Source organism: Magallana gigas, chromosome 6 (genome assembly GCF_963853765.1).
Source record: "Magallana gigas chromosome 6, xbMagGiga1.1, whole genome shotgun sequence".
NCBI classification, from domain to species: Eukaryota; Metazoa; Mollusca; class Bivalvia; order Ostreida; family Ostreidae; genus Magallana; species Magallana gigas.
The window spans coordinates 54,544,138-54,567,733 of NC_088858.1; the positions used below are offsets into that span (position 1 = coordinate 54,544,138).

The 23,596-nt window shown below is 32.3% G+C and overlaps 1 protein-coding gene across 1 annotated transcript; it reads right to left on the bottom strand.

The window, feature by feature from the left end:
* Nucleotides 1–103: 103 nt before the first annotated feature.
* On the bottom strand, nt 104–2,140 carry LOC136276415 (E3 ubiquitin-protein ligase TRIM71-like). Its single transcript, XM_066088316.1, has one exon. It carries the CDS (start codon nt 2,138–2,140, stop codon nt 104–106), a length of 2,037 nt encoding a protein of 678 aa, XP_065944388.1.
* Nucleotides 2,141–23,596: the final 21,456 nt, after the last annotated feature.

Sequence of the window (23,596 nt, forward strand, 5' to 3'; positions counted from 1 at the left end):
AAGTGTTCAAAGTGAAATAAAGAACTTCCACTACATTACAATGAATTTAAAGCCGTTGACTATTCTAATGCATTGTTCCTCGGTCAAATAAAACCAGGTTTGCCTACTTGAGATATTTGATGACATGCACTACACCCGCCGAGTCCCCAATAATCATTGAGCCTTTGTGGTCCGCCACCACTGAGTGAGGCACATCGATCCAGTCCCTTCCCATCTGGTGAACTTTCAATACCTCGCCATACTTGTCGAGCATGTGAATTGCATTGTTGTTCGCATCAGTCACGATCAAGTGACCGTAAACATCACAAGTTATGTCTGTAGGACTGAGCATAAAGTCCATCTTCAGCCCAGGTGGTCCGGTATAGATGAACTTGATTTGTTCGTTACGTGTGAATACGACAACTCGTCCTCTGTCTTTTGCTGTTTTGTCGATGACGCATATTTCTTCCTCGACGGTTTCCGCTACCTTTACTGGTGATGTGAAGAGGCGGACGTCTATACCGAAGGCTAGGCGCTTCATCACTTTTCCTGACTTGGTGATCTTGACAACCTGACGTTTGCTGTAGGGTCGGATTTGTCTTCCATCAGTGCTGGGAGAATCCACGAGGCAAGCTAGTAAAACACCACTTCTACTCATATGTATTCCTTGTGGATGCAGTGGAGAGGCATTAAAGTAAGTTTCAAGAGTTCCATTCAAACGCAAACGTTTAATGCAACGGGATTCAAAGCAGGAGAGGAACAAATCCCCGTTGCGAGATATAGCAAGGTCTCGAATGACAAAATCAAATTCCCCGGGTTTCTCCATCGATCCGTCTACACCGACAAGTTGAATTAGTTTTGGGTTAGAAAGTGTTGTCAACCATACCTGAGATTCACCAAGAAGAACCATGGTGTGTATCGGTTGACCGTATGCACAAGGAATAGAAGAAACACGAATCAAATCAAGATTTTGAGATGAGTTCAATGGTTCTGCCTCTAGTGACCATGAGAGAGTTGATATTGGCTTTTCCTGATGTTTGTGTCCAAACATTTCTCTTATTTGTTCATCTGTTGACTTTCCTGCGATGAAAATGAGTGGTATGGCTTCTCGAAATTTTATCTTCATGTCAACCGAAGATATCATAGATCTTAAATCCCTTTCTGATCTTATAATGCTACTATCCTCGGCCTCATTAATTGCCATTTCAATGCTTTTTATTATATCTTCTGTTGTTTTTAGCTGATCCTGTAAAACTTCTCTAGATTTTTTATATTCCTCGAGATCGGAGGAATTTTTGGATGTAATGTCGTCGATCAACACGTTCCTGATTCGGTCGATATCTTGGTGAAGCTGTTCAGCTCTCTTGTTGACGATATCGATGCTCTCCGTGGACATCTTTGTGTATGTCTCCTCTGAGAGATTAAGATTTGTCAGTGCTTTCTCTATGTCCGATTCTAACCATGTTTTTATCGGTAAAACATGCGACTGAAGCTCATTTCGCAATTTAGTTCCCGCTTCTGAGATGCTTATGAACTGATGCCGCTGGTGATCTTCAACAATGCATTCGGTACAGACAATTTGGTTACATTCCAAGCAGTGGAGTTGAACATCCCTGCTTGGATGAGAAAAGCATCTACGCAACCGGCTCCTTGGTGTTGCGGCTTCGCTTCTCTCACGCTCAAATTTTGAAAATAGCTGAGGTTGCTCTTTTGTTGTAGTAATTTTGGTCTGGATTTTAGGTTTTATCGTCCTCCCGATGTCCGGAAGGGGCTTTTTGATATTCAAGTTTTCCTCAGATGAAGTGTTAGTGGCTTGTTGACGTACAGGAGGTTTCGGCGTTGCATCTGTATTTTGGCTACTAGCATCGTTTTTAACATCAATCGTAAGTTCGGTTGAAATCTCCCGCATTTTATGTTTTGCGCCACTCAGTATGTCTTTGCTGTGTTTAGATCGGCAAGTTCTGCAGAAATATTTATCACATTGATCACAGTAGTAGACAGCGTTCACACTTTCGGTGCATTGGCTGCATTTGACATACCTGGATGAATTCTTATCGCGGCTGCTGGACTTGGTGGTCTCAGGCGAAGATTTAGGGACAATGTCGCTTGTCGATGGAGTAACACTGTCCCTAGAGTCGCTATGTTCATGCAGAGAAGTCATTGATTTGCCCCTACCTAAGACAATGCACTTTACCTTATGGTACATATATATTTAAAGAAGTAGACAAAATTTAACTCTATTGGAAAACAAAATAATCAAGTGAAAGGTCTACTGCATGTATTTAAAAAAGGAATCACTGACACGGCAGACTGATTCCATACATTCGTCATTTAAATTGTTCAAGTCGATACCGTCAGTAATATATAGCTCGCTTTCTTACATTGATGGTTTGATATATTGTTACACTTGGTCAATTATTTTTATGAACTAGTATTCAATTTCTTGTACTTATTATTCAATATGCACGATGTTCTGCACTATGACAAAACAAATAGTTTAATGTTCTACTAGACTTTGACCCCTGCGTGCACGAGTCATAGTTGACATTGCATATGATATCGGACATTTATATACGAAATACTGAGATACATCCACACACCGTATTGTTGACATTTACATGTCAACAATAATGCTATTAATTTCACTTAACTCTGCTTAGTTAGAATAATCTAACTGTGTCTCGGGACAGGCCTTCACCACATTTAAAATGGCTCGATCCCATATACCCCTAATGTAGCAAAAAATTGCAGAACCGCTCAGTAACGATTTTGGAGAAAATTAATGAAGCTGCATTGAAAATAACAGTCAAATTATTTATAACAAACCATTTTTGAGGCTGTAAATACCTAATTTCATCTTAAACTTTTATTCATATTAATAAAGAATTCAACACTTTTCACCAACGTTTTTTACTCGCTTCGAATTTACACACCATGTTGACGGATTTTTCATATTTAATGAACTGAGAGTTATTTCCCGTATTTCCTTTGATGAACAGAATATATGACAAACTTTCAATGAAAATTTACACGTATTTGTAATATCGTTTCTGAGTTGATCCATGCAAATGTGATATTGTGGAAACATAAACTAACGAGCTTCCTGTGATTTAGCGTGAATGTAATGCGCATGCGCAAGATTGTAAAATCCAAAAAATCCAGATGATTTCCGGATTTTTAAAAGACATTTTCGTTGATTATTAATTAGCGAAGCTTGTTTGAGAAAAAATAGAAACAAATTGGTAATCTTCAAGTACCAATGATGTTTAAAATGTATAAAAAAAATAAGACAGTACTCCTCCGATTCCTCGGTATTAAAGCTCAAAAATTGAAGTCTTTTATTTTCATATAGTAGTATAAATGTAACTGTGAAGACTTTTTAAGAGACAGTACGGCGCATCTTATCAAAAAACGACTTGAAAAACATTTATGATCGGGTTCGGTATTTTTGTACTCATGAAAATATAAACTTTCAGAAAATTACAAAGTTCTCCATGAAATAAATCTAATTATTTTATTTTAATTAATAATTATTATGATCTAAACGTTCTTATCTAATAAAACACATGCAGAGCTCGCGAATATTCTTCTGGACATGTTTGTTGATAAAAATATGTCATATTTACCTCTTCCAGGTAAAAATTGTTCAAAGTTTTTAAAATAACCACAAATATTATTTTGTAAGCATGTATTTTGCGTGTTTATCTTATGACGTTGCTACAAAGTAAATTCATTTTTGTAAATGAGGCCCCTTGAGGGGTTATTTGACATAATAATGTCTGTTTATTTTAAAATGAAACGAAATTGATAAACCATGAATGAATTATCGAGTCCCTTTAACCTCGTATACCACGGTGACCGTAGTCGGACGAAGATCTTGTAGTTTTTAGCACGTGTAATTTACTGTCAATCAAAGTCCACCTAGTACAAATAAAAGATATAAGTTTATTCTGGTTTGAAGGACCCTTAAATTTTCAGAAGCTCATAAGAACGTTAATTAGGTATGTGAAAGGGATTTTTATGTATTTTAACTATTACTCAACGTTACTTCTTATACTTAACGATACAATAGGTAAAATCTGAAGTTAAACACACATGTGTTTCAGCTGTACTGTCTCTTTAAACAGTGCGCTAAAGAATACTCGTTTTTATGACATGCTAACAGACGAACAATCAGTTTATCTTTTCTGGTTTTTTTTTTATCCCGATACCGTACGAGAAAATAGAATATATGTCTCTTTCCATGTTGGTCAGAAAATTTGAGATATGATTAGATAAGAAAAGTCAAAAAGGATGTTTGCAACTTCACACAAATTTTATGTTGTCGAACTCAATACTTGTTTCAATATCATGGACAGCTTATAGAGTCGCCAAGTCCATGGAAAGAAGTCATTGATTCGTCCCTACAGAACTTACAAAAATAAACGGACAATCAATCGTATCCTTCCTGGCACTTTATTCCCATTTCGGAAGAGAAAAGTCTTTACAGTGTGGCTTGAAAACTTGAGATATGCGTAAATTAAAAAAAAACAACTATATAAAGATATTTGAAACTTGACAAAAGGTTTATGTTTACGAACTCAAGAGTTTTAAGACATCCACTTGTTTCAACACAACCATACACAGCTTGGCATCTTTTAATGGAAGTATTTCTATTGGCACTGTTTTGCTAGAGGACCATGGTAAAAAAAAATTTTATAATTTGAAAAAATATGTATAAGATTATAATAAGTACATTGGGATGACTTATATTCTTAAAGCTGATTTCGAATAAGGTTATTGACTTTTTTAAATGGAATAAATTTAAGAATAATAGAACTTTAATATAATATTTTAAAATAATATTACATAATGATTTTTAAGAAATAACACGTTCGGATTATTCATGTTTATCTTCTAAATGATTAATCACGCATTACTGTAATTCTGATGTGTTTAAAGAAATGGACATTCTGCAGACAACAAAACTTTTAAGTGTTCACCCAATGCATTATTTGCTATCTGAATTTAGCAGAATTCTTCGTCTTGTCGTCGGGGTGACTGATTTCCATTTAACTTTCAAATAGTTAAGAACAACCTTGACCTCTGGTTGCGACCCGAGACCTTGACCATTGCCAAATATCACAAACATTCCGGTGTGGTTGAATTTTGCTCAGAGCATTTTGATTGTGTTGTTGACAATGGAAATGATATGATGTTTCACTTATGGAAGAGAAAAATCATATCAAAATAACATTTCCTTCCGATTGCTTAGTATTTAAAATAATGTCGAGGATAAAATAAAGTGTTGTAGAAGAAATGCATTTATCAATATTCCAGAGGTTCTGGGGTTTTTTTTAATGATCATTTTGGTAATGTTAAGTGTTCTCTTTTTAAACTATCACCAAAGACTAATTTCAATCACACAAAAAAATTGTCCATAATATTAAACGCGCGCAGAAAAATACCAATTTGATGTTTGACGTTTCGTCACGGGTAAATGATTTTTGTTTTTCGTTTTTTGTTTTATTTTTTATGCGCTGTCGATGAAAAAGACATATCAGTTACACAATGTTAAAACTTTCACATTTTTATTATCTTGTAATTTTCAAATTATTCTTTTTTCCTGCTTGAACACTCAGAAGTTTTTTTAGTGTACACTGTCGTAAGTCATTTATCCGTAGCTCAACAGGATTTATTTATATTTTTAAAATTTGTTTAGCATTCATCTTATTGATCTCTTATTACAGTTCATTTCCTAATTTTTTTTACAAAGTAAAAGTAACATGAAGATAACAATAAGAATCTATTTATTTGTAACACTTTTAGCAATATCATTATTAAACGGGATTTCTTTTTTAAAATCGTCATACAACTTTTATTTAAACACAATCATTTCTTTAGGCAAACAGAAACATTTGGAAAAAAAGCCCAATACTCGACTACCACCTGGACTCATGTTTTGAAGCCTGTAACTACTTTTGTAAGCTGCATCTTTGTTTTGAAACGACGCATCCTTCGAGGAATGATATAACATACATTGAATTTTCAGTCAGATGGCTTTCCAGAGTATGTCTGAGTCCGTGTACGTAGAAATGTGTCGGACGATGGGGACTCCACAACTGGTGGTATGCAGGAGAGATATGGTCGATCTAAAAGAGTTGCTTATAAATGAAATAATGAAAAAATCTAACAAGCAACAAATGTTGAGTGGAAGTCGAAGAGAAGGATTTAGATTTAGAGGGTCAGACATAGATACTATGTTTTGGCTTGATAACCACAAGGTGATCTGGGACTGGAATTCCCAATCTCAGTGTTACAACTTACAAAGACATGCACTGATTCTCTGCCACGATTCTGAGAGTCCTCCAGGGTTCACCCTCCTTTGTTTACCGTTGGGAAGAGCTGACAGTAGAGTGTTGTCAGCTTGTGTACGGATGAATGGAATACTTTACATTTCAAGTTCTAAACACCGAAATATCTATTGTTCTGCTATAAGACCGAATTCTTCATTGCATGGACCGTGTAGCAATGGAATGCTAGGGACGATAGAAGTCGATTACGCCCATAGTTTTATTAGTGATTTTTGGCCACCTTCTGCCTCCTCATGGATAGACAGATGTCACTCATGGCCACCATCTCCGGTTGTCAACGATATTGTAAGACATGGGTGTCACTTTGTAGCTATAGGACACAAACTAGGAAACCATGTAGATAACGAATGGAGAATATCCTTCTCTTTGGCGGAGTATAAACTTGTGTACTCTATGAATCACACGCAATTTTTAACTTATGGTATGTTAAAATTGTTTTTGAAGGAGGTAATGAACAATGGGTTAAGAGATGATGAAAAACTGTTGTGTTCCTATCATTTAAAGACAACATTGTTCTGGGCCATTCAACAAACCCCACTACATAACTGGTGTCCACAAAACCTCCTAGCCGGTTTCTGGGTTTGCTTTAAATATCTTCTCAAATGGGTGTATAAAGGAGCTTGTCCTAATTTTTTTATTCCACAGAACAACATGTTTTTGAGCAATATTCATGGCAGAGCAAAATCAACTTTATTCAGGAGACTGTATGGGTTGTATGAGAAGGGTATAGCAATGCTGCTACACAGTACCTCCATCAGGTCCTCTATCATTGATATCCTTTGCAATCCAAGACTTGAGGTGTGTACTGATGAACACACTCTGATTTCTGAGGTTGACTTTGACGCACGTTTATTTACTGAAATAGATTTTAATGATTCGTTATCCGGAGAACACTTTCAGTACATTTTAAAGGGATTACTGGTAATAGAAAAGTTGATCAATTTACCCTTAACAAACTATCAAGTTGTAATGTTACAAAAGTGTTTTGCTACCATCCTTCAGGGGTTAGGTTTTGAACTACAAAATAAATATTTTAACGGAGTAAATAATAAAGAGGTATATAAAAGAGACAAAATCTCATTAAACATATTAAAGTTATCAGCCAAGTTTGGATATGTTTCTGACACATTGTACATTGCCATGTTTTATTACAAAACATTGAGATACAGAGAAACGGTTACCGTTATAGAGAAGACAAAGGTCAAATTTGCACAGCCACATCTGGTATACAGACGTAAACTCACACAGAGATATATTGAGGCTGTAGGGGGGCTGCCTTGGTCTACAAAGATCAGACTAGCTTTACCAAACAATATCAGACTTGCCAACTACATCTTTTACATTCCGGAATTAATACCAGAACAGATGTCTAGTGATGGCATGAATAGGGATTCGCTGTTGATCTCGCCCTTTATTATGTTACATTTTCTAGAGTTTTTGAGTTGTAGACGGAATGACTCATTAAGAGCACAGGCGGCTTTAGAGAATCTTCAAGTTCTAGTCCAAAATGAGCATTTTGGGGTTGGTAGACAAAGATATCAGAGATATTTCTTGGGAAATGTTGGGGATCATTCAGGAAATGTCAGGGGACATTCCTGCTGCCGTATACTCATTCCAACAGTCACTTAGACAGCTTTCAATTCATGAAATACAATCGGCCACTCGACAGAGGATTCGTGATTTGCACTTTGAAGCTCCACATCACCAGTAAAAATCTGATATAAGTGAATATGCCATTAAAGTAAATGACATTGTGAACATACCCCTTTTATGTTTTTTCTTCGTTATTTACTCAGGAGCGCAGTGGTGGCATTTCAGTTTATGTGTTTGAGGACAATAAAAATCCAAACATGTATATTTATATTGAACATTTTACTGTTTCATTATTTATTTTTCTTTAAATTATGTGTTTTTACTTATATTGTTGTAGTCTCAATTCGTTGGTGCAAATGTATAATGCAGGTCTGCAACTATCACATCGAACAGTTTCAAATAAACAGTGTCAATTTGACATTTAAATTAAATTTTATGTGGCTTTTATACCACTGCAATATGATTGATATTTCTGAAGATTTAAGGGGGGATATACGTAAGGTACATGTGGTATGGGGCATTTCTATATGTGACGTACTATTTATCGAAATAAACAATTAAATCAAGTGTGATTATATTAATAGATTCTTTACCAATGTTGCCAACTAACAGTGTAGTGCAGTTGTTTGGTGGGTTCATTACGAATATGTAAGCCACGATTTCGAATCCCGCTGGTGGTTTTTAGATTTTTCCCATCCAACAATTTTTCTAACCTATTTGTTTTTGTGAACTTTTGTAAAACTTGAAAATTCTAAGTCGGAACATTTTTTTAATTATAATGTACTTCTAACCACTTTAATGCACACAAATGTCCCATACCACCTTAATAGCATATTATAAGTATCAGTTGGTCTAATCTCTTGTCATAAATATACATTTTATCAAAGACGGAATGTAAGAACATTGTTTTACTCATTTGTAGAGTTTCGATTCGTTTACAATAGAAATTTGTACATATAAACCCTTTTTATAGAACAAAAATATGATGATAAAGTGAGTTTAAGTATTTATAAAAAGTAGAGCATATCTTATAAAGTGGACAAAATGTTCCGGGATGTGTGCTTCTATTTTTAAGGACCATATTTTTAAGCTCATATTCACTAAGAGTTTTGTGTAAAGTTCAAACTACGTTTAATACATCTTAACAAAATGTGCCCATAGACTTCAATTTAAAATTTATGTTACAATCATTTGGAAAATAATTTGATTTATCTATATAGTTAATTTATAATTTTTTAAAATTCCCTTCGTGGAGTATTTTAATTGCAAAGATCCTCAAAATAATATCATGGTAAAGAATATCAAACAAATCATTTATTATGCACAAAATGCAATCAGTTTGCATTCATTTCCTTAGATACACTTTTTAAAATATCATAAATCATCAAAAGGTATAAGATTTGTACCAATTTATAGAAAATGCAGAGTTTATTAGTTTTATGAACATTTTGAAACAACCTTTTAAAGTTTTTTCGACGAAGTATTTGATTATTTTCCCTCTTGGCTAATCAGAAATCATTAAAACTTCAAAATCCATATATGTAGCCATATTTACTCCAAAAAAGTGTCCTTAATTGGAACACATGGCTTTTTCTTCCCTTTCGTTAGAGATTGAAGTATTTTTCTATTAAGTCCAAAAGGGTCATTGTATTCAAAATAAGAAAACCTAAAAAAGGAAAACTTGTGTTATAGGAGACAAGTATTAAAGGGATAGAAATAAGGTGATATTAGTATATAGTGTACTGCATATGCTCGTAACTTTCAGGCACGTAGCACCTTTTCAATTCTTGACAGAAGTAGACGTAGCAAAATATCTTTAGAAGCAAAATATAAAATAATCAATATCGCCTTACAGAGGAATCCTCAAAGACATAATATATTAAGGATGGGTTAAGCGTAGGGGGGGGGGGGCCTCGCATCTTTATATTTAATTTGGAGTTAAGAAATGAAGAAATATGTTCAATAACCTGCTTCTTGCATGTCTGAGTTTAGAAAACAAGACTTTAAATTTACTAGAAGGAGACATATTGTAATGTTTTAACAACGATTAGCTTTTTGTAATTTTTTTTAAACCTATTTTCGAAAACATTAATACATTCATTTAGTTTTGTTATCTTATTAGTTATTTACCTATTAGTCATGTTTACATGATACGAAAACATTTGAATTTGTTTTATCATTATCAAGATTTCCTGCTCTTAGGTTTGGCAAGCTATATTTACTCCCGATTTATTTTTTGGCAGATGGACATTTTGGTTAACTTCTAAATGTACCATCTTTTTAATTCGATTACTACATATATGTATATACGTGTACGTATAGTTTCTTTCATGATCATTAACTACCATGAATAGATTGTATAATATTGCAGATTTTATGTAAGAAATAAAAGATTAAACCGTTAATTCTTTAAAAGGTAAAGATACGTCACTGGTAGGGAGTAATCAAATAGATAACAACAATCAGTCAGTTAAGGTTGAAAATCAAACAATATATATCCCTCAAAGCATAATATTATAATTTGAATTCAGAATTTATATTGAGGTATTGTAAACAACATGTTGGGTTCACCATTTTTACCATGCGGTTTGATGTACATTGTACTTTTTGTAAAATAACGATTATTGTCATTAGAACTTATGCTTTGAAAGTTTCATCAATGAGAGGACAAGCAATGCTTAAAAATTTGTGAACAACAAAACAAGTAACAAAGTGCAAAGAATCATTCTAGGTTATAAGTCTATACAACATACATGTACTATCTAGTTGCCTGAATAAAAAATTGAATTCAAAAAGGAGCATTGATTCATAAAAGAATCATTTAAAGGTAATCCTTAGCATTTTATTCTGCTGAATAATTATAGAAAATTGCTATTCGTTATCAAAAAGGATATAAGTAAAGGATGTAAATAAACAAAATTTTAAATCTGCACCAATAATCAAGGAAACTATACATCTGGCCCCATACCTCTCTCTCTCTCTCTCTCTCTCTCTCTCTCTCTCTCTATTTCTTTCATTCATCCCTGAATATACATAGTTTTTTAGTGTTTATACCTTTACAGTGATAACAATATTTTGTATAATTATAGTGTTAGCAGTACGCTGCATTGTTCCATTGTTAACAGTCTGTTGTTTAGTTACATTGTAAACAGTCTGTTGTTTGATTACATTGTTAACAGTCTGTTGTTTGGTTACATTGTTAACAGTCTGTTGTTTGATTACATTGTTAGCAGTCTGTTGTTTGGTTACAGTGATAACAGTCTGTTGTTTAGTTACATTGTTAACAGTCTGTTGTTTAGTTACATTGTTAACAGTCTATTGTTTGATTACATTGTTAACAGTCTGTTGTTTAGTTTCATTGTTAACAGTCTGTTGTTTAGTTACATTGTTAACACTCTGTTGTTTGATTACATTGTTAACAGTCTGATGTTTGGTTAGATTGTTAACAGTCTGTTGTTTAGTTACATTGTTAACACTCTGTTGTTTAGTTACATTGTTAACAGTCTGTTGTTTAGTTACATTGTTAACAGTCTGTTGTTTGGTTAAATTGTTAACAGTCTGTTGTTTAGTTACATTGTTAACAGTCTGTTGTTTAGTTACATTGTTAACAGTCTGTTGTTTAGTTACATTGTTAACAGTCTGATGTTTAGTTACAGTGATAACAGTCTGTTGTTTAGTTACATTGTTAACAGTCTGTTGTTTGATTACATTGTTAACAGTCTGATGTTTGGTTACATAGTTAACAGTCGGTTGTTTAGTTACATTGTTAACAGTTTGTTTTTAAGTTACATTGTTACCAGTCTGTTGTTTAGTTACATTGTTAACAGTCTGTTGTTTAGTTACATTGTTAACAGTCTGTTGTTTAGTTACATTGTTAACAGTCTGATGTTTTTGTTACAGTGATAACAGTCTGTTGTTTAGTTACATTGTTAACAGTCTGTTGTTTAGACTGTTAACAATGTAACTAAATAACAGAGTGTTAACAATGTAACCAAACAACAGACTGTTAACAATGTAACTAAACAACAGACTGTTAACAATGTAACCAAACAACAGACTGTTAACAATGTAACCAAACAACAGACTGTTAACAATGTAACTAAACAAAAGACTGTTAACAATGTAGTTACATTGTTAACAGTCTATTGTTTAATTACACAGTCTGTTGTTTAGTGACAGAATGCAGTCTGTAATATAGTAGCTGTGTTAGTATTCTGTTGTTTATATATATATATATATATATATATATATATATATATATATATATATATATATATATATATATATATATATATATATATATATATATATATATATATAGTTTACAAAAAAGACTAAAATCTTTTTGAATTAAATAAAAGTCTATCGGCATTGCATGTTTGTTAAAAAAGAAATCACGGACACGGCAGAGTGATTCCATACATTCGTCATTTAAATTTTTCAACTTGATACCATCAGTAATTAATAGCTAGCTTTCCTTGGTTAATAGTTAGATCTATTGTACCATATGATCGTCTAACTGATATTTTTATGACCTAGAATTCCATTTCTTGTACTAATCATTCAATATGCACGATGTTATGCACTAGAAAAAAATGAATAGTTTATTGCTCTGTGTAACTGTGTGTTTTTTTAAATATTGCGATATTTGTTCAATGTAAAAGCAAACAGAATATTCGATCTTATAGTTAACTAATAGACGAACAAACAATTTCATCCTTCCTGGTTATTGTTTCCGATACCGTAAGCGAAAATAGAATATCCGTCTCGTTCCATATTGGACGGAAAACTTGAGATATAATTAGATAAGAAATGTCAAAAAGGATGTTTGCAACTTGACACTAATTTAATGTTGCCGACTCAAGTATTTGATAGTGTCCACTTGTCTCAATATCATGGTTTTAGAGTCGCCGAGTCTATTTGAAGAAGTCATTGATTCGTCCCTACTTAAGAAAATAGACGGACAATCAATATTATCCTTCCTGGTACTTTATTCCTATGCCTGAAGAGATAATCAAATACTCAACTCTTGCCATTTTGGTTTGAAAACTTGAGATATGGTTTGAAAACTTGAGATATGAGTAGATTGGGAAAAATATATAAAGATGTTTAAAACTTGACAATAGGTTATTTTTTTCGAACTTAAAAGTTTTAGGACATCCCCTTGTTTGAACATAAGCTTACACAGCTTGCAGGCTTGGGGTAATGTTAAATGTAATGGTAATGCATTGCAATGCATTACATTTTTTCAAAGTAATGCTAGTTATGTGTAATGCCACAAATTTAGCATTACAAGTAATGGTAATGTAATTCATTACTTTCCAAAATCTAGTGTAACGCTGGCATTACATGGCATTACTTTGCATTACTATGCTTTTCTATGCAAGTTCATTTCTAAAATTGCGATGAATTGCGATATTTGTTAAATGTAAAAGATAAAAAATTGTTTTGAAGAAGAAAAATAATTATTGAGATAAAGGTAGTTTAGTTGTATGAGTTAAAAATAATCCATTCTTAAATTGTCAATATAACTAGCCATAACAACACAATTTCAAAACATTTAAAGGGTGTTGTTATTAAGAATTTTATATTATTTGAAAAACTTACTCCAATTAGTTGGGCATTTAATGAAATTTTTACTGTGAAGAATGTGCTAACAACACACAATGCCCCCAGGATAATCTAAGTATCAAAACAATCCATTGTTTTAAGAGGTGCTAAACACCCCATTTTCCACCCTTTTCTTTACTGTGTTCTATTAGAATAGAGAACAGACATACACCCTTTAAAGCAAAAACGAATGCACTGTCCAGTCATAATCTCTGAAAGCTTTGAAATTATTTCCAGTAATGAGTATTATAATCTTCTTTTTTTAATTACTCTCTCTCTCTCTCTCTCTCTCTCTCTCTCTGTTGTAGTGTTGTATATTAAATAGTTTGTACTGAAAGAAAATACAAGATTCATGTATTTTATTATATTATTGCCTGAACGCTCATATTCATATCTTAGATTTTCAAACCCGAGAGGATGCCATTAAAAGATGAAACCCTTGAAACTTTGCTGATCATAATGTGCAACAGCAGTCTTGTATAAGCCATTAAATTTGAACCTGATAGTGAAGTTGAACCTGTAAATATGTTTGTTAATACATGTAAGCGTGTTTTATATATGAAGCATTTGCAAAAACTTTTTTATTTAGCTTTTAAATTACTTAAATTTTTTTAAACTTATTGTCGACTTTTCACAAAGTAATGGTAATGGAAATGCATTACTTTACTCATGTAATGGTAATGTAATGCATAACTTCAAGAAATTTAAGTAATAATAATGGTAAATTAATGCCAAAATTCAGGAAGTAATGGTAATGTAATGCATTACTTTGCAATGTAATTCACCCCAAGCCTGACAGCTTGGCATCCTTTAGTGGAAATATTACTATCGGCAGTTTTTTTTATACTTTGAATAAATTTGTAAAATACAATAATAAGTACAGTCTTAAAGCTGAAATACAATAAGGTCATTGACGTTTATTTTTATGGCATAAATTTAAGCATAATAGAAATTTAATATCATTTTCGTCTTGCCGTCGGGGTGACTGATTTCCACTTAACTTTAAAATACTAGTAGTTAAGAACGATGCATTTACATTGACCTCTGGTTGCGATCCGAGACATTGACCTTTGCTAAATATTAAAAACTCTTCCGGTTGGGTTGAATTTCGCTTAGAGCATATGGATTGTGTTAAGTTGTTAATGGAAACGATGTTACACAAATGGAAGAGAAAAATCATATCAAAATAATATTTCCTTCGGATTTGGCAGAGTCCAAGGCAATGTCGAGAACAAAATATAGAACAGCAAATTTAAAGCGAGTACAATGTTTTTTTACAAACACTTTATATTAATATACCAACGGTTCTGGCTGTTTTGTCGATGATCATTTTGGCCATGTTAAGTGTTTTCTTTTTAAACTATCACCGAAGACCAATATCAATCATAAAAACGAAATTGTCAATAATATTAAGCACGCACAGGAAAATACCAATTTAATGTTACAACGTTTCGTCACAGGTAATTGATTTCAATCGTTGTTGTCTTGTTTAATCTGTACTGGTGATGAAAAAACATATCAGATACGAATTGTTGAAATTTCACATTATTTTATCTTGTAATTTTCAAATTATTCTATTTCTCAGCGTGAACACATTTGTTGAGTGAATACTGTTGCAATTATTTTATTTATAGCTCAACAGGATTTTAAAAAAAAATAGTTCAGCATTCATCTTCTTGTTCTCTTATTACAATGCATTACATTATTTCATTACAAACAATTTGAGACCCATTACGTAGGACAATATGTCGATAAAATTATGTTTAAAACGGCACACTTATTTGAAAATTTTAATTTTCTTTGTATATGTTTATTTTGTACAAATTTACATGTGCATACAAATGTCATTCGTGATTTGTAATTTGATGATAAAGAAATAAATGCATAAAAAAATAGTTTTTACTTTTAATGTTGCAAAAATTATATAATTTTTAGCATTTCTAAAATCACTGATTGCAGGCTCTAAATAACATATCATATTACATATTAGATGTTTATACATTCAATGCTGATCATTGATTGAAATTTCATGCTTGTTCAAAGCTTTGCTGTGTCTAATCTGTTAAACTTCAAGAAAACTAAACATTGTTATTATTCTATAGACATATGAAGTCATAAATACTTTCAGTGAGTTCATAGGTAAAGACGTGCAGATGAAAAAAATAGTTCATGTCATTTCTTCTACTAGATATAAACTATTCTATTCTACCTGGATAACCTTAAAATATCGACTATTTTGAAGAAACAATCAAAACTTATTTATTTATTTTCATTTCTCTTTTTAAATTCTTGTTATTTAATTTTTATTGTATATATTTCTAAACTAATTTGTGTTAGATTGTTTTGATATATGCATATTGTCACTCTACCATTGGCTTTCCATAATGAAAAGCATTCAATTTTGCATCTTTACCTTATTTGAAGACTTGTCTTTTGAAGACTTGTCTTTCCTCGTTGAATGGGAATCATATTTAACTTTGTCAAAATATCTGCGGTAAAAAATCTTTTTTTCATACTTTCATACTTCATCAACTGGATGTGGAGTTTTTATATCTCAGTGACTCATACGCAAGGGCATTTTCTACATATGAATAATTTCTAAAATGAGACAAGCTAGTGACAAAAAAGTTGATAAATTAAGATTATCAACAGTCTCGATTGACATCTTCATTTCGTAAGTTATGGTCGATACAAGGACCTTGTCAAAAAATACAATCTTTCGCTAGATCGAATGTTGACTGACGTTTTCATATCTATTGTTAGGCCATAATTTATCATCGAATTGTCTACGGTTTTCCCGTTTTCCCGATTACGACAAAGAGCTCTCGGCGAGTGTGACCGGTCAGCAGAGGATGATTACTCCTCCATGATACATGATCATGCCTCTAATTTTGTAGAGGTCCGTGTTTCCTTCACCCCTTTTTGTATTTTTCCTTTGGACTATTCAACTTGAACACTGTTCGTTACAACCACATTTCACTTTTAAATAAAGAGAGAGATTTATGCATATATTCACAAATATTTTTGTAAAAAGCTCAAACTACGTTTTATTATTTTTTTATTTTTTTTTTATTATTCAATAAGCAAGTAAACAAGTAGCAAGCAACAAGACATACAGTCTGACCCCAAAAAGACAAATCAGGAATTTATGAGACAACAACAGAGAGCTTATATGCACACCGTAATACCTATATAATGTTAATATACAGAAAACATAATATTTTCTTTTATGCATAGCTTCTATTAATAACACTTTAGGTCATCGTTTCTCTGTAATATTAGAGAGTAGAAAAGAAGGACAAGGGAAGTAAAAATATGTGGGGAGGAAAGATTTTAATATCACATATCTACTTTTAAAAAGTACAGGATATATGTGAAAAAAGAACCAATTAAAAAAGTCTTTCAATTAAGGTATAAGAGACAATTCTGCCAGAAAATATTAAAACGTTTGATTTTTGTACTGTCATTAGAATTGTTTTTCAGGATTTTAAAGTAAAAAGTGACAAAAATTAGGAAACCTTTGATAGATGGACAGGTGTTTTGACAACTAGCCTTTTAAATGTATTGTCTTATTAAAGTTTTTTTTTACAATAAAAAGTTTTACAATAAAACATGTCAATAGACTTCAATGTAAAACTCGAATGGCAATTAACTAGACAATAATTATATTATTATTTGCCAACACCCCAAAAAAATCATGAAAAGGAATATCAGACTATTGATAAATCATCCACAAAACGTGATCGTTATACATTGAATACCAAAAAATATATTTTTAAACACATAAGAAATCATAAAAAATTATTAAATATTTATGAATATATAGATAATGCAGTGTTTCATTACAATATTAGTCTGCTAAATTTTCGATAACATTCCAAAAACATTTTATGTTTTTAAAACTTACTACACAATATTTACATTCTACTGTGTTTTTCCATTAAATTCTGTCATCTTCAAATGCAACAAGTAGTCAAAGGTCAAGTTGACGAGTTTTATTATGACGTCACAAACGTTGAACGCTGTAAACTGCAACGTCACAAGCGAAAATCAAAGTTCACGCCTGTGGCTGTTACTGTGGCTCTTCCATTAATATTAACTTACCCTTAGGATAAGATAGGAATTTTAAGGTATGAATCACATTTGCAGACAAGACAAGAAGTTAAAAAATGTAAATATAAACATTAAATCATGATTTTTTGAAGTATACACTCTCATAACTGCAGCGGTGTGTGCACACAAATTTTCATAACGCGCTAACGCACGTTACTCAATTTGTATGCACACACCGCTGCAGTTATGAGAGTGTATACTTCAAAAAATGATGATTCAATGCTATATAGCATTCCCTTCCCTTTTCTACAATTTAAGTAATTTTCTCTAATAAGTCCAAAAGGGTCATGGTATTTAAAACAAAAAAATGTAAGGGAGAAAACTTTTGTAATAGAAAACATTCATCAAAAGGGGTGAAAAAAGACAGGGAAGCAAAATGTCAAAAAACCGATATCGCTTTTCTAAGAAAGCTTCAAAGCCATAATATATTAGGACTGGGGGCTGGAGTGGTGGAGGGGGGGGGGGACCCTTGCATTGTTCTATTTGATTTGTTTACGATAATGAGAGATTTTTAATTAGCTGACTCTTTAGCGTTTTTGGTACATGGATTGAAAAAGCAAAGATCTCTCCTTCAACATTGTCTGCTAAATTTTTAAACATCATGAAATCCAGGAAAGTCTCAGGACTTCCGGCTGAGATTAAACAACTTTCTTAATTCCTTCTCGACTAATCCGACATAATTCAAACCTTAAAATACACAAATGAAGCCATATTTACTCAAGAGAAGTGTCCTCGTTTAGAACACATGACTTTTTCTTCCCTTTCCTTACTTTTCATAATTAGTCCAAAAGCATCATTGTATCCAAGTAAGAAAACTTAAGGAAGAAAATTTGTGAAATAGGAAACAAGCATCTAAAAGGTGAAAAAGACAAGTGCTATGTAGTCTACTGCGTACGCTAGTTACTTTACGGCACGTAGTACCGTTGCAATTCTGAAGGGGGGTAAACGTACCAAAAACTCTTCACAAGCAAAATAATAAAAACAATATCGCTTTCCTCAGGAATCCTCAAAACCATCATATATTAGGGATAGGGGAGGGTAAGGGTGGGATGCTTTGCAAATTTACATTAAAGTTGTGGGTAAATTTGAAGGGATATCTTCAATAAACTGCCTCTTGTGTGCCTGAAAACAAGGAAAGAATTAAGATATAAAATTGACTAAGCCAGACACATTGTAATGTTTTGTGATCTTATGAAACCTTATAACGAAAACATCAAAAGATTCATTTGGCTCTAAATTACCCATAAGTCTTGTCCACATCATTGGTAAACGTTTAAATTATTTCTATCAAGATATCCTACCGTGAAGAACGCCGAGCTATTTTACTCTTGGTTTTCTTCTGGTACATGGATTGAAAAAACCAAATAAAAATTCTTGGTGCATGGAACATCTTTTGCATTGTTGGAATTTTAAATACAAACTGTTGGTAAAATTAAATGAACATTTCCGAAAATTCAAAATTTAATTTCCGAGACATTTTTGTTTATTTTTAAATGTACCATTTTTTTAAAAGAATTATTACATACTTGTTTACACATAAAGTTTTTGTTATGCTCATGTTATTTCATGAATAGATTTTATATAAGTGCAGATTTTGTTAAAGAATTTAAGTAAATGATAAAACAACAGAAAAGTAGTTAATTCTTCACCACAAATGAAGCTACGTTATTGGTAAGTAGTTATCAATCAGATAACTTCAAAGAATAAAGGATGATAATCAAACAAGATATATCCTTTCAAACAAACTTAAAAATTGAATAAAAATTCATGTTGAGGCATAGATTTCCGTTATAATGCACGTCCAATTCAATGTATTACCCATGTAAGGAATGACTAGTCCGTAGGTAGCCTTTCGTTGTAAACGACATGTTGGGTTCACCATTATTATAGCGGTTCGATATACTTTCGGCAAAATGGCGATTATTTTCACCAGCATTCATCCTTTGAAAGTTTCATCAGTGAGGGGACAAGTAGTGCTTCCAAATTTTGTACACAGGTAACACAGTACAAAGAATCATAGTGCACTTCAGTTAAAGTCTGTATAAAATATTATTTTGTTGCCTGAATAAGAGACTAAAATATAGAAGGAGCATTTTTTTTCGGAATAGAACAATAATCTGTAAAAGTTTATTCCACTAAGAATTAGTAAATATTCCATTTGTGTATTAGAGAGGGCAATGTAAATGAACAAAATATGAAAACTACATCAATTATCAAGGAAGATATACATCTAGTCTCTTTTTTACAGACAACTCTTGCCCTGCTCTTTCCTTCTCTCTCCCTCTATTTTTCCCTCTCTTTCATTTCTCTCATTCAATTCTGTAAAACGCCTAAATATGGCACAATACAAATTTTAGCGCATGTGGCACAACATCTCTCAATCGCTAAAAGTGCCTCAACGATTTATTATATGTATTTATAAATAAAAATTAAATATTCAACATGTATTGCGATCAAAACTCGTGCATAAATTTGCTAGTAACATTCGATATCCCTCGCGTTTATTTTATTTTTCTAACTTTTCTGGTGTTATCCCAGTCGCTATGTTAAATTAAAAGTCCGGAATTTCAAACTTGTTTACCAATCGCCTACTAATGAAGTCTACTGCATGACCTTTTGGACAAAAGTAAGTTAATTGTTTATCTGTGTACGTTAGTTAGAATCAAATTCTTTGTGTTCACGTGCCTGGTGAACACAAAATGTTTGGGCGTTAATCACACGAGAACATGTTTTTTTTTAAATTTTTTTTTAAAATTTATTATTTATTTGCGTCAAATCATTAGCACTTGCGATTACGCTAAAATACGTACGCGCAAAAATGTCTCCTTTTACAGTAGATTTACACGTAATTCATTCACAGCTAACAAATTAATTTACAGGCCAAAAAGGTGTATTGTACAGTAATAGTGATAGCAGTCTGTTGTACAGTTGAAGTGTTAACAGTCGGTTTTAGAGTGACAGTGTTAGAAATCTGTTGTATTGTTACAGGGTTAACAATTTGTTGAATAGTAACAGTCTGTTGTACAGTTGAACTGCTAGCAGTCTGTTGTGAAGATACAGTGTTAGCAGTCTGTTGTATAGTGTCAGTGGTGTTAAATAATCTGTTGAAATGTGTTACAAGTGTTAGTATATTTTTTGTTGTAAAGATCCTGTGTTAGCAGTCTGTTGTATAATAACAATGTTTACAGTCTGTTGTTAAATTACAGTGTAAGTACTATGTTGGTATCAGTCTGTTGTTAAATTACAGTGTAAGTACTATGTTGGTATCAGTCTGTTGTGAAATTACAGTGTAAGTACTATGTTGGTATCAGTCTGTTGTGAAATTACAGTGTAAGTACTATGTTGGTATCAGTCTGTTGTATAGTTACACTGTTAGCACTCTGTTTTTAGTTACAATCATAGCATTCTGTTTTGTTAAGCTACTGTATGACCAGTCTGTGTATAGTAACAGTGGAAGTAGTCAATTGTAAAGCTACAATATTAGCAGTCTGGTTTGCGTTTACAGCGTTAACAATTTTTGTATTTGGTTAAAGTGCTAGCAGTCTGTTGTAAATTTACAATGTAAGCAATCTGTTGTTTAGTTACAATGTAAGCCGTCTGTTGTTGAGTTACAATATCAAATGTTCGTTATATAGTTACAGTTTTACCAGCCCGTTGCAATATACAGTGTTCGCAATCTGTTGTACGGTTAAAGTGATAGCACTTTGTTCTATGGATTCTGTGTTAGCAGTCTGTTGTATAATAGTAAGTGTGTTACCAATCTGTTGTTAAAATTATTAGCAGCCTGTTGTATACAGATACAGTATTCGCTGTTTGTCGTATAGAGTCTGTTGTATAATAACATTGCTAGCAGTCTTTATAAAATTAGTGTTAACAGTGTGTTGTATTGTTACAACATTAAGAAATGAATTTAATTTCTACCTATGTTATACGATATAACATAACTTGGGGCAGTTTACCCTTTATAAACCGCGAAGACAAGTTGTCTTGTTACAGAAATATATAGCAACCATCCTTCAGTGCACTGCTTTTGTATTGCACAATATGCACGCACACGCGGGTGTTAACAAACAGTTGTATGTTGCACACAAAATGTACTGCACAATGCTGAATTTAGCAGCCTAGTTTGGGTATGTTTCTGATACGCCGATCATTGCCATGTATTATTAATTTAGATACAGGGAAGCCTCATCTGTTATAGAGAAGACAAAGGTCATAAAAGGAACATGTAAACAAAATGAAGTATATCGAGGCTGTGAGGGGGCATGCAGTCCTTGTCTAGAATCAAAGTACTGAAAGTACTGATAGGCAGTCCTTGTCTAGAAAAATGAGACATGCTGTAGCAGCGGATATTAGATTTGACAATGAAATCTCTATGTGTATTTTAATTAAAAATCGTCCAAATGTACTGCATTAATATCTTGGGACAGACTAAAAATGTCAAGGTCTAGGCTAATGCAGGGTACTGACACTGTACCGGTTCTCTGCTAAACTTTAACGGTTTTTTTTTCGCATTTCCTTGTTCTCGATATATTTGGATAAAACTTGACACACTTTAAATGGTGATTTCCTTGTTTATCCATCTGTTATATTGTATATCATTATTAAGAACTCATAACATCTTGTTTTTGTGCTTTTCGCACGCCCCGAATTTGCCATGTTTTACGATTTACTGTACCAGTTATCGGCTTTGCGATAATCACATAGTAAAATCCCTGTACATGTTAATTTCATATTCTACATAATGTAATTTGAACTATGTCCCTTTTTAGGACAGACTAAAGGTAATAGGGTTAATGATACATAAACAAAACTCATAAAATATTACGGTAATACACAAAATCGTAGACTTTTTTTTTACCTAAGTTTAATCTCAAATCCTGAGAATTTACTCAGCTGAGATTTTTCTCAAATTGCATTTCACAAATCCAACTTAGTCATTTCTCAGCTGAGATGAATTTTTTACTAAGCTGAGTCAAGAATTTTCATTGTCTCAAGTGTCCCCTTATAACTTCTCCTGTTTTTATTTATTTATTGTTAATAAAAACAATCGTCTGCTTATGTTTTCAACAGAGGAAAATCGGATTAAATTAACAAGAGTCATAAAATGTTCATAAGTCATGAAATGTACACTTTGTTATGCTAAGTATAGATGACATATCTACATGATCTTATATATTATATAACAAACAAAAGACCACATTAAATACATTATGGTTACCTTAAAATCATTAGAAAGTAGAATCACTGCACAGTTATTCCATTTAACACAAACAAATGAATTAGTTCCCTTTGTTTACATTTTTGTCAAGGGAGATAACTCCGCCAAAATTATCATTTTTTTATGAAAAAAATATTTATCAAACCTGCATGAAACATTGCATATTCGCTGATTATTGAGTGGAATAGATCTCAGAAATGAACATTACAGACAATGAAATACTGAATTAATGATGTTAATGACATATTCATATTTGAGATTTGACTTAAGTCTGCTATGGAGGTAACTTAAGTTTTTTCTCAAATTGGGTAAAAAACACGACTAAGATTTTTTTGTGAAACGCAGATATTTGAGATTTCTCAAATTTGAGAAAAAACTAAAATATTTGAGAAAAAACTCAGACTTAAGTCTGAGATTTGACTTAAGGATGACATTTACTCAGAATGAAAAAAAATTCCACTGATGATAATGAAACCCCATCTATTGTATGTTATAGACCTTTGATTGTAGTGTTATTTTTCAAAAAAGTACGTCAATGACCTACTTTTTGAGTAAATGGCCATTGAATATTTTTTGAAAAATCAAGAAAAATCCCATAAAATTTTACACTACAATTGAAATTTTCTTAATTGTAAATATATTTCAAATAATAGAGCACTTTAAAAAGTGTTATACATTTTATGAATGACAGTGGCACTAAATAGGTACAAAACATTAAGATTTCAGC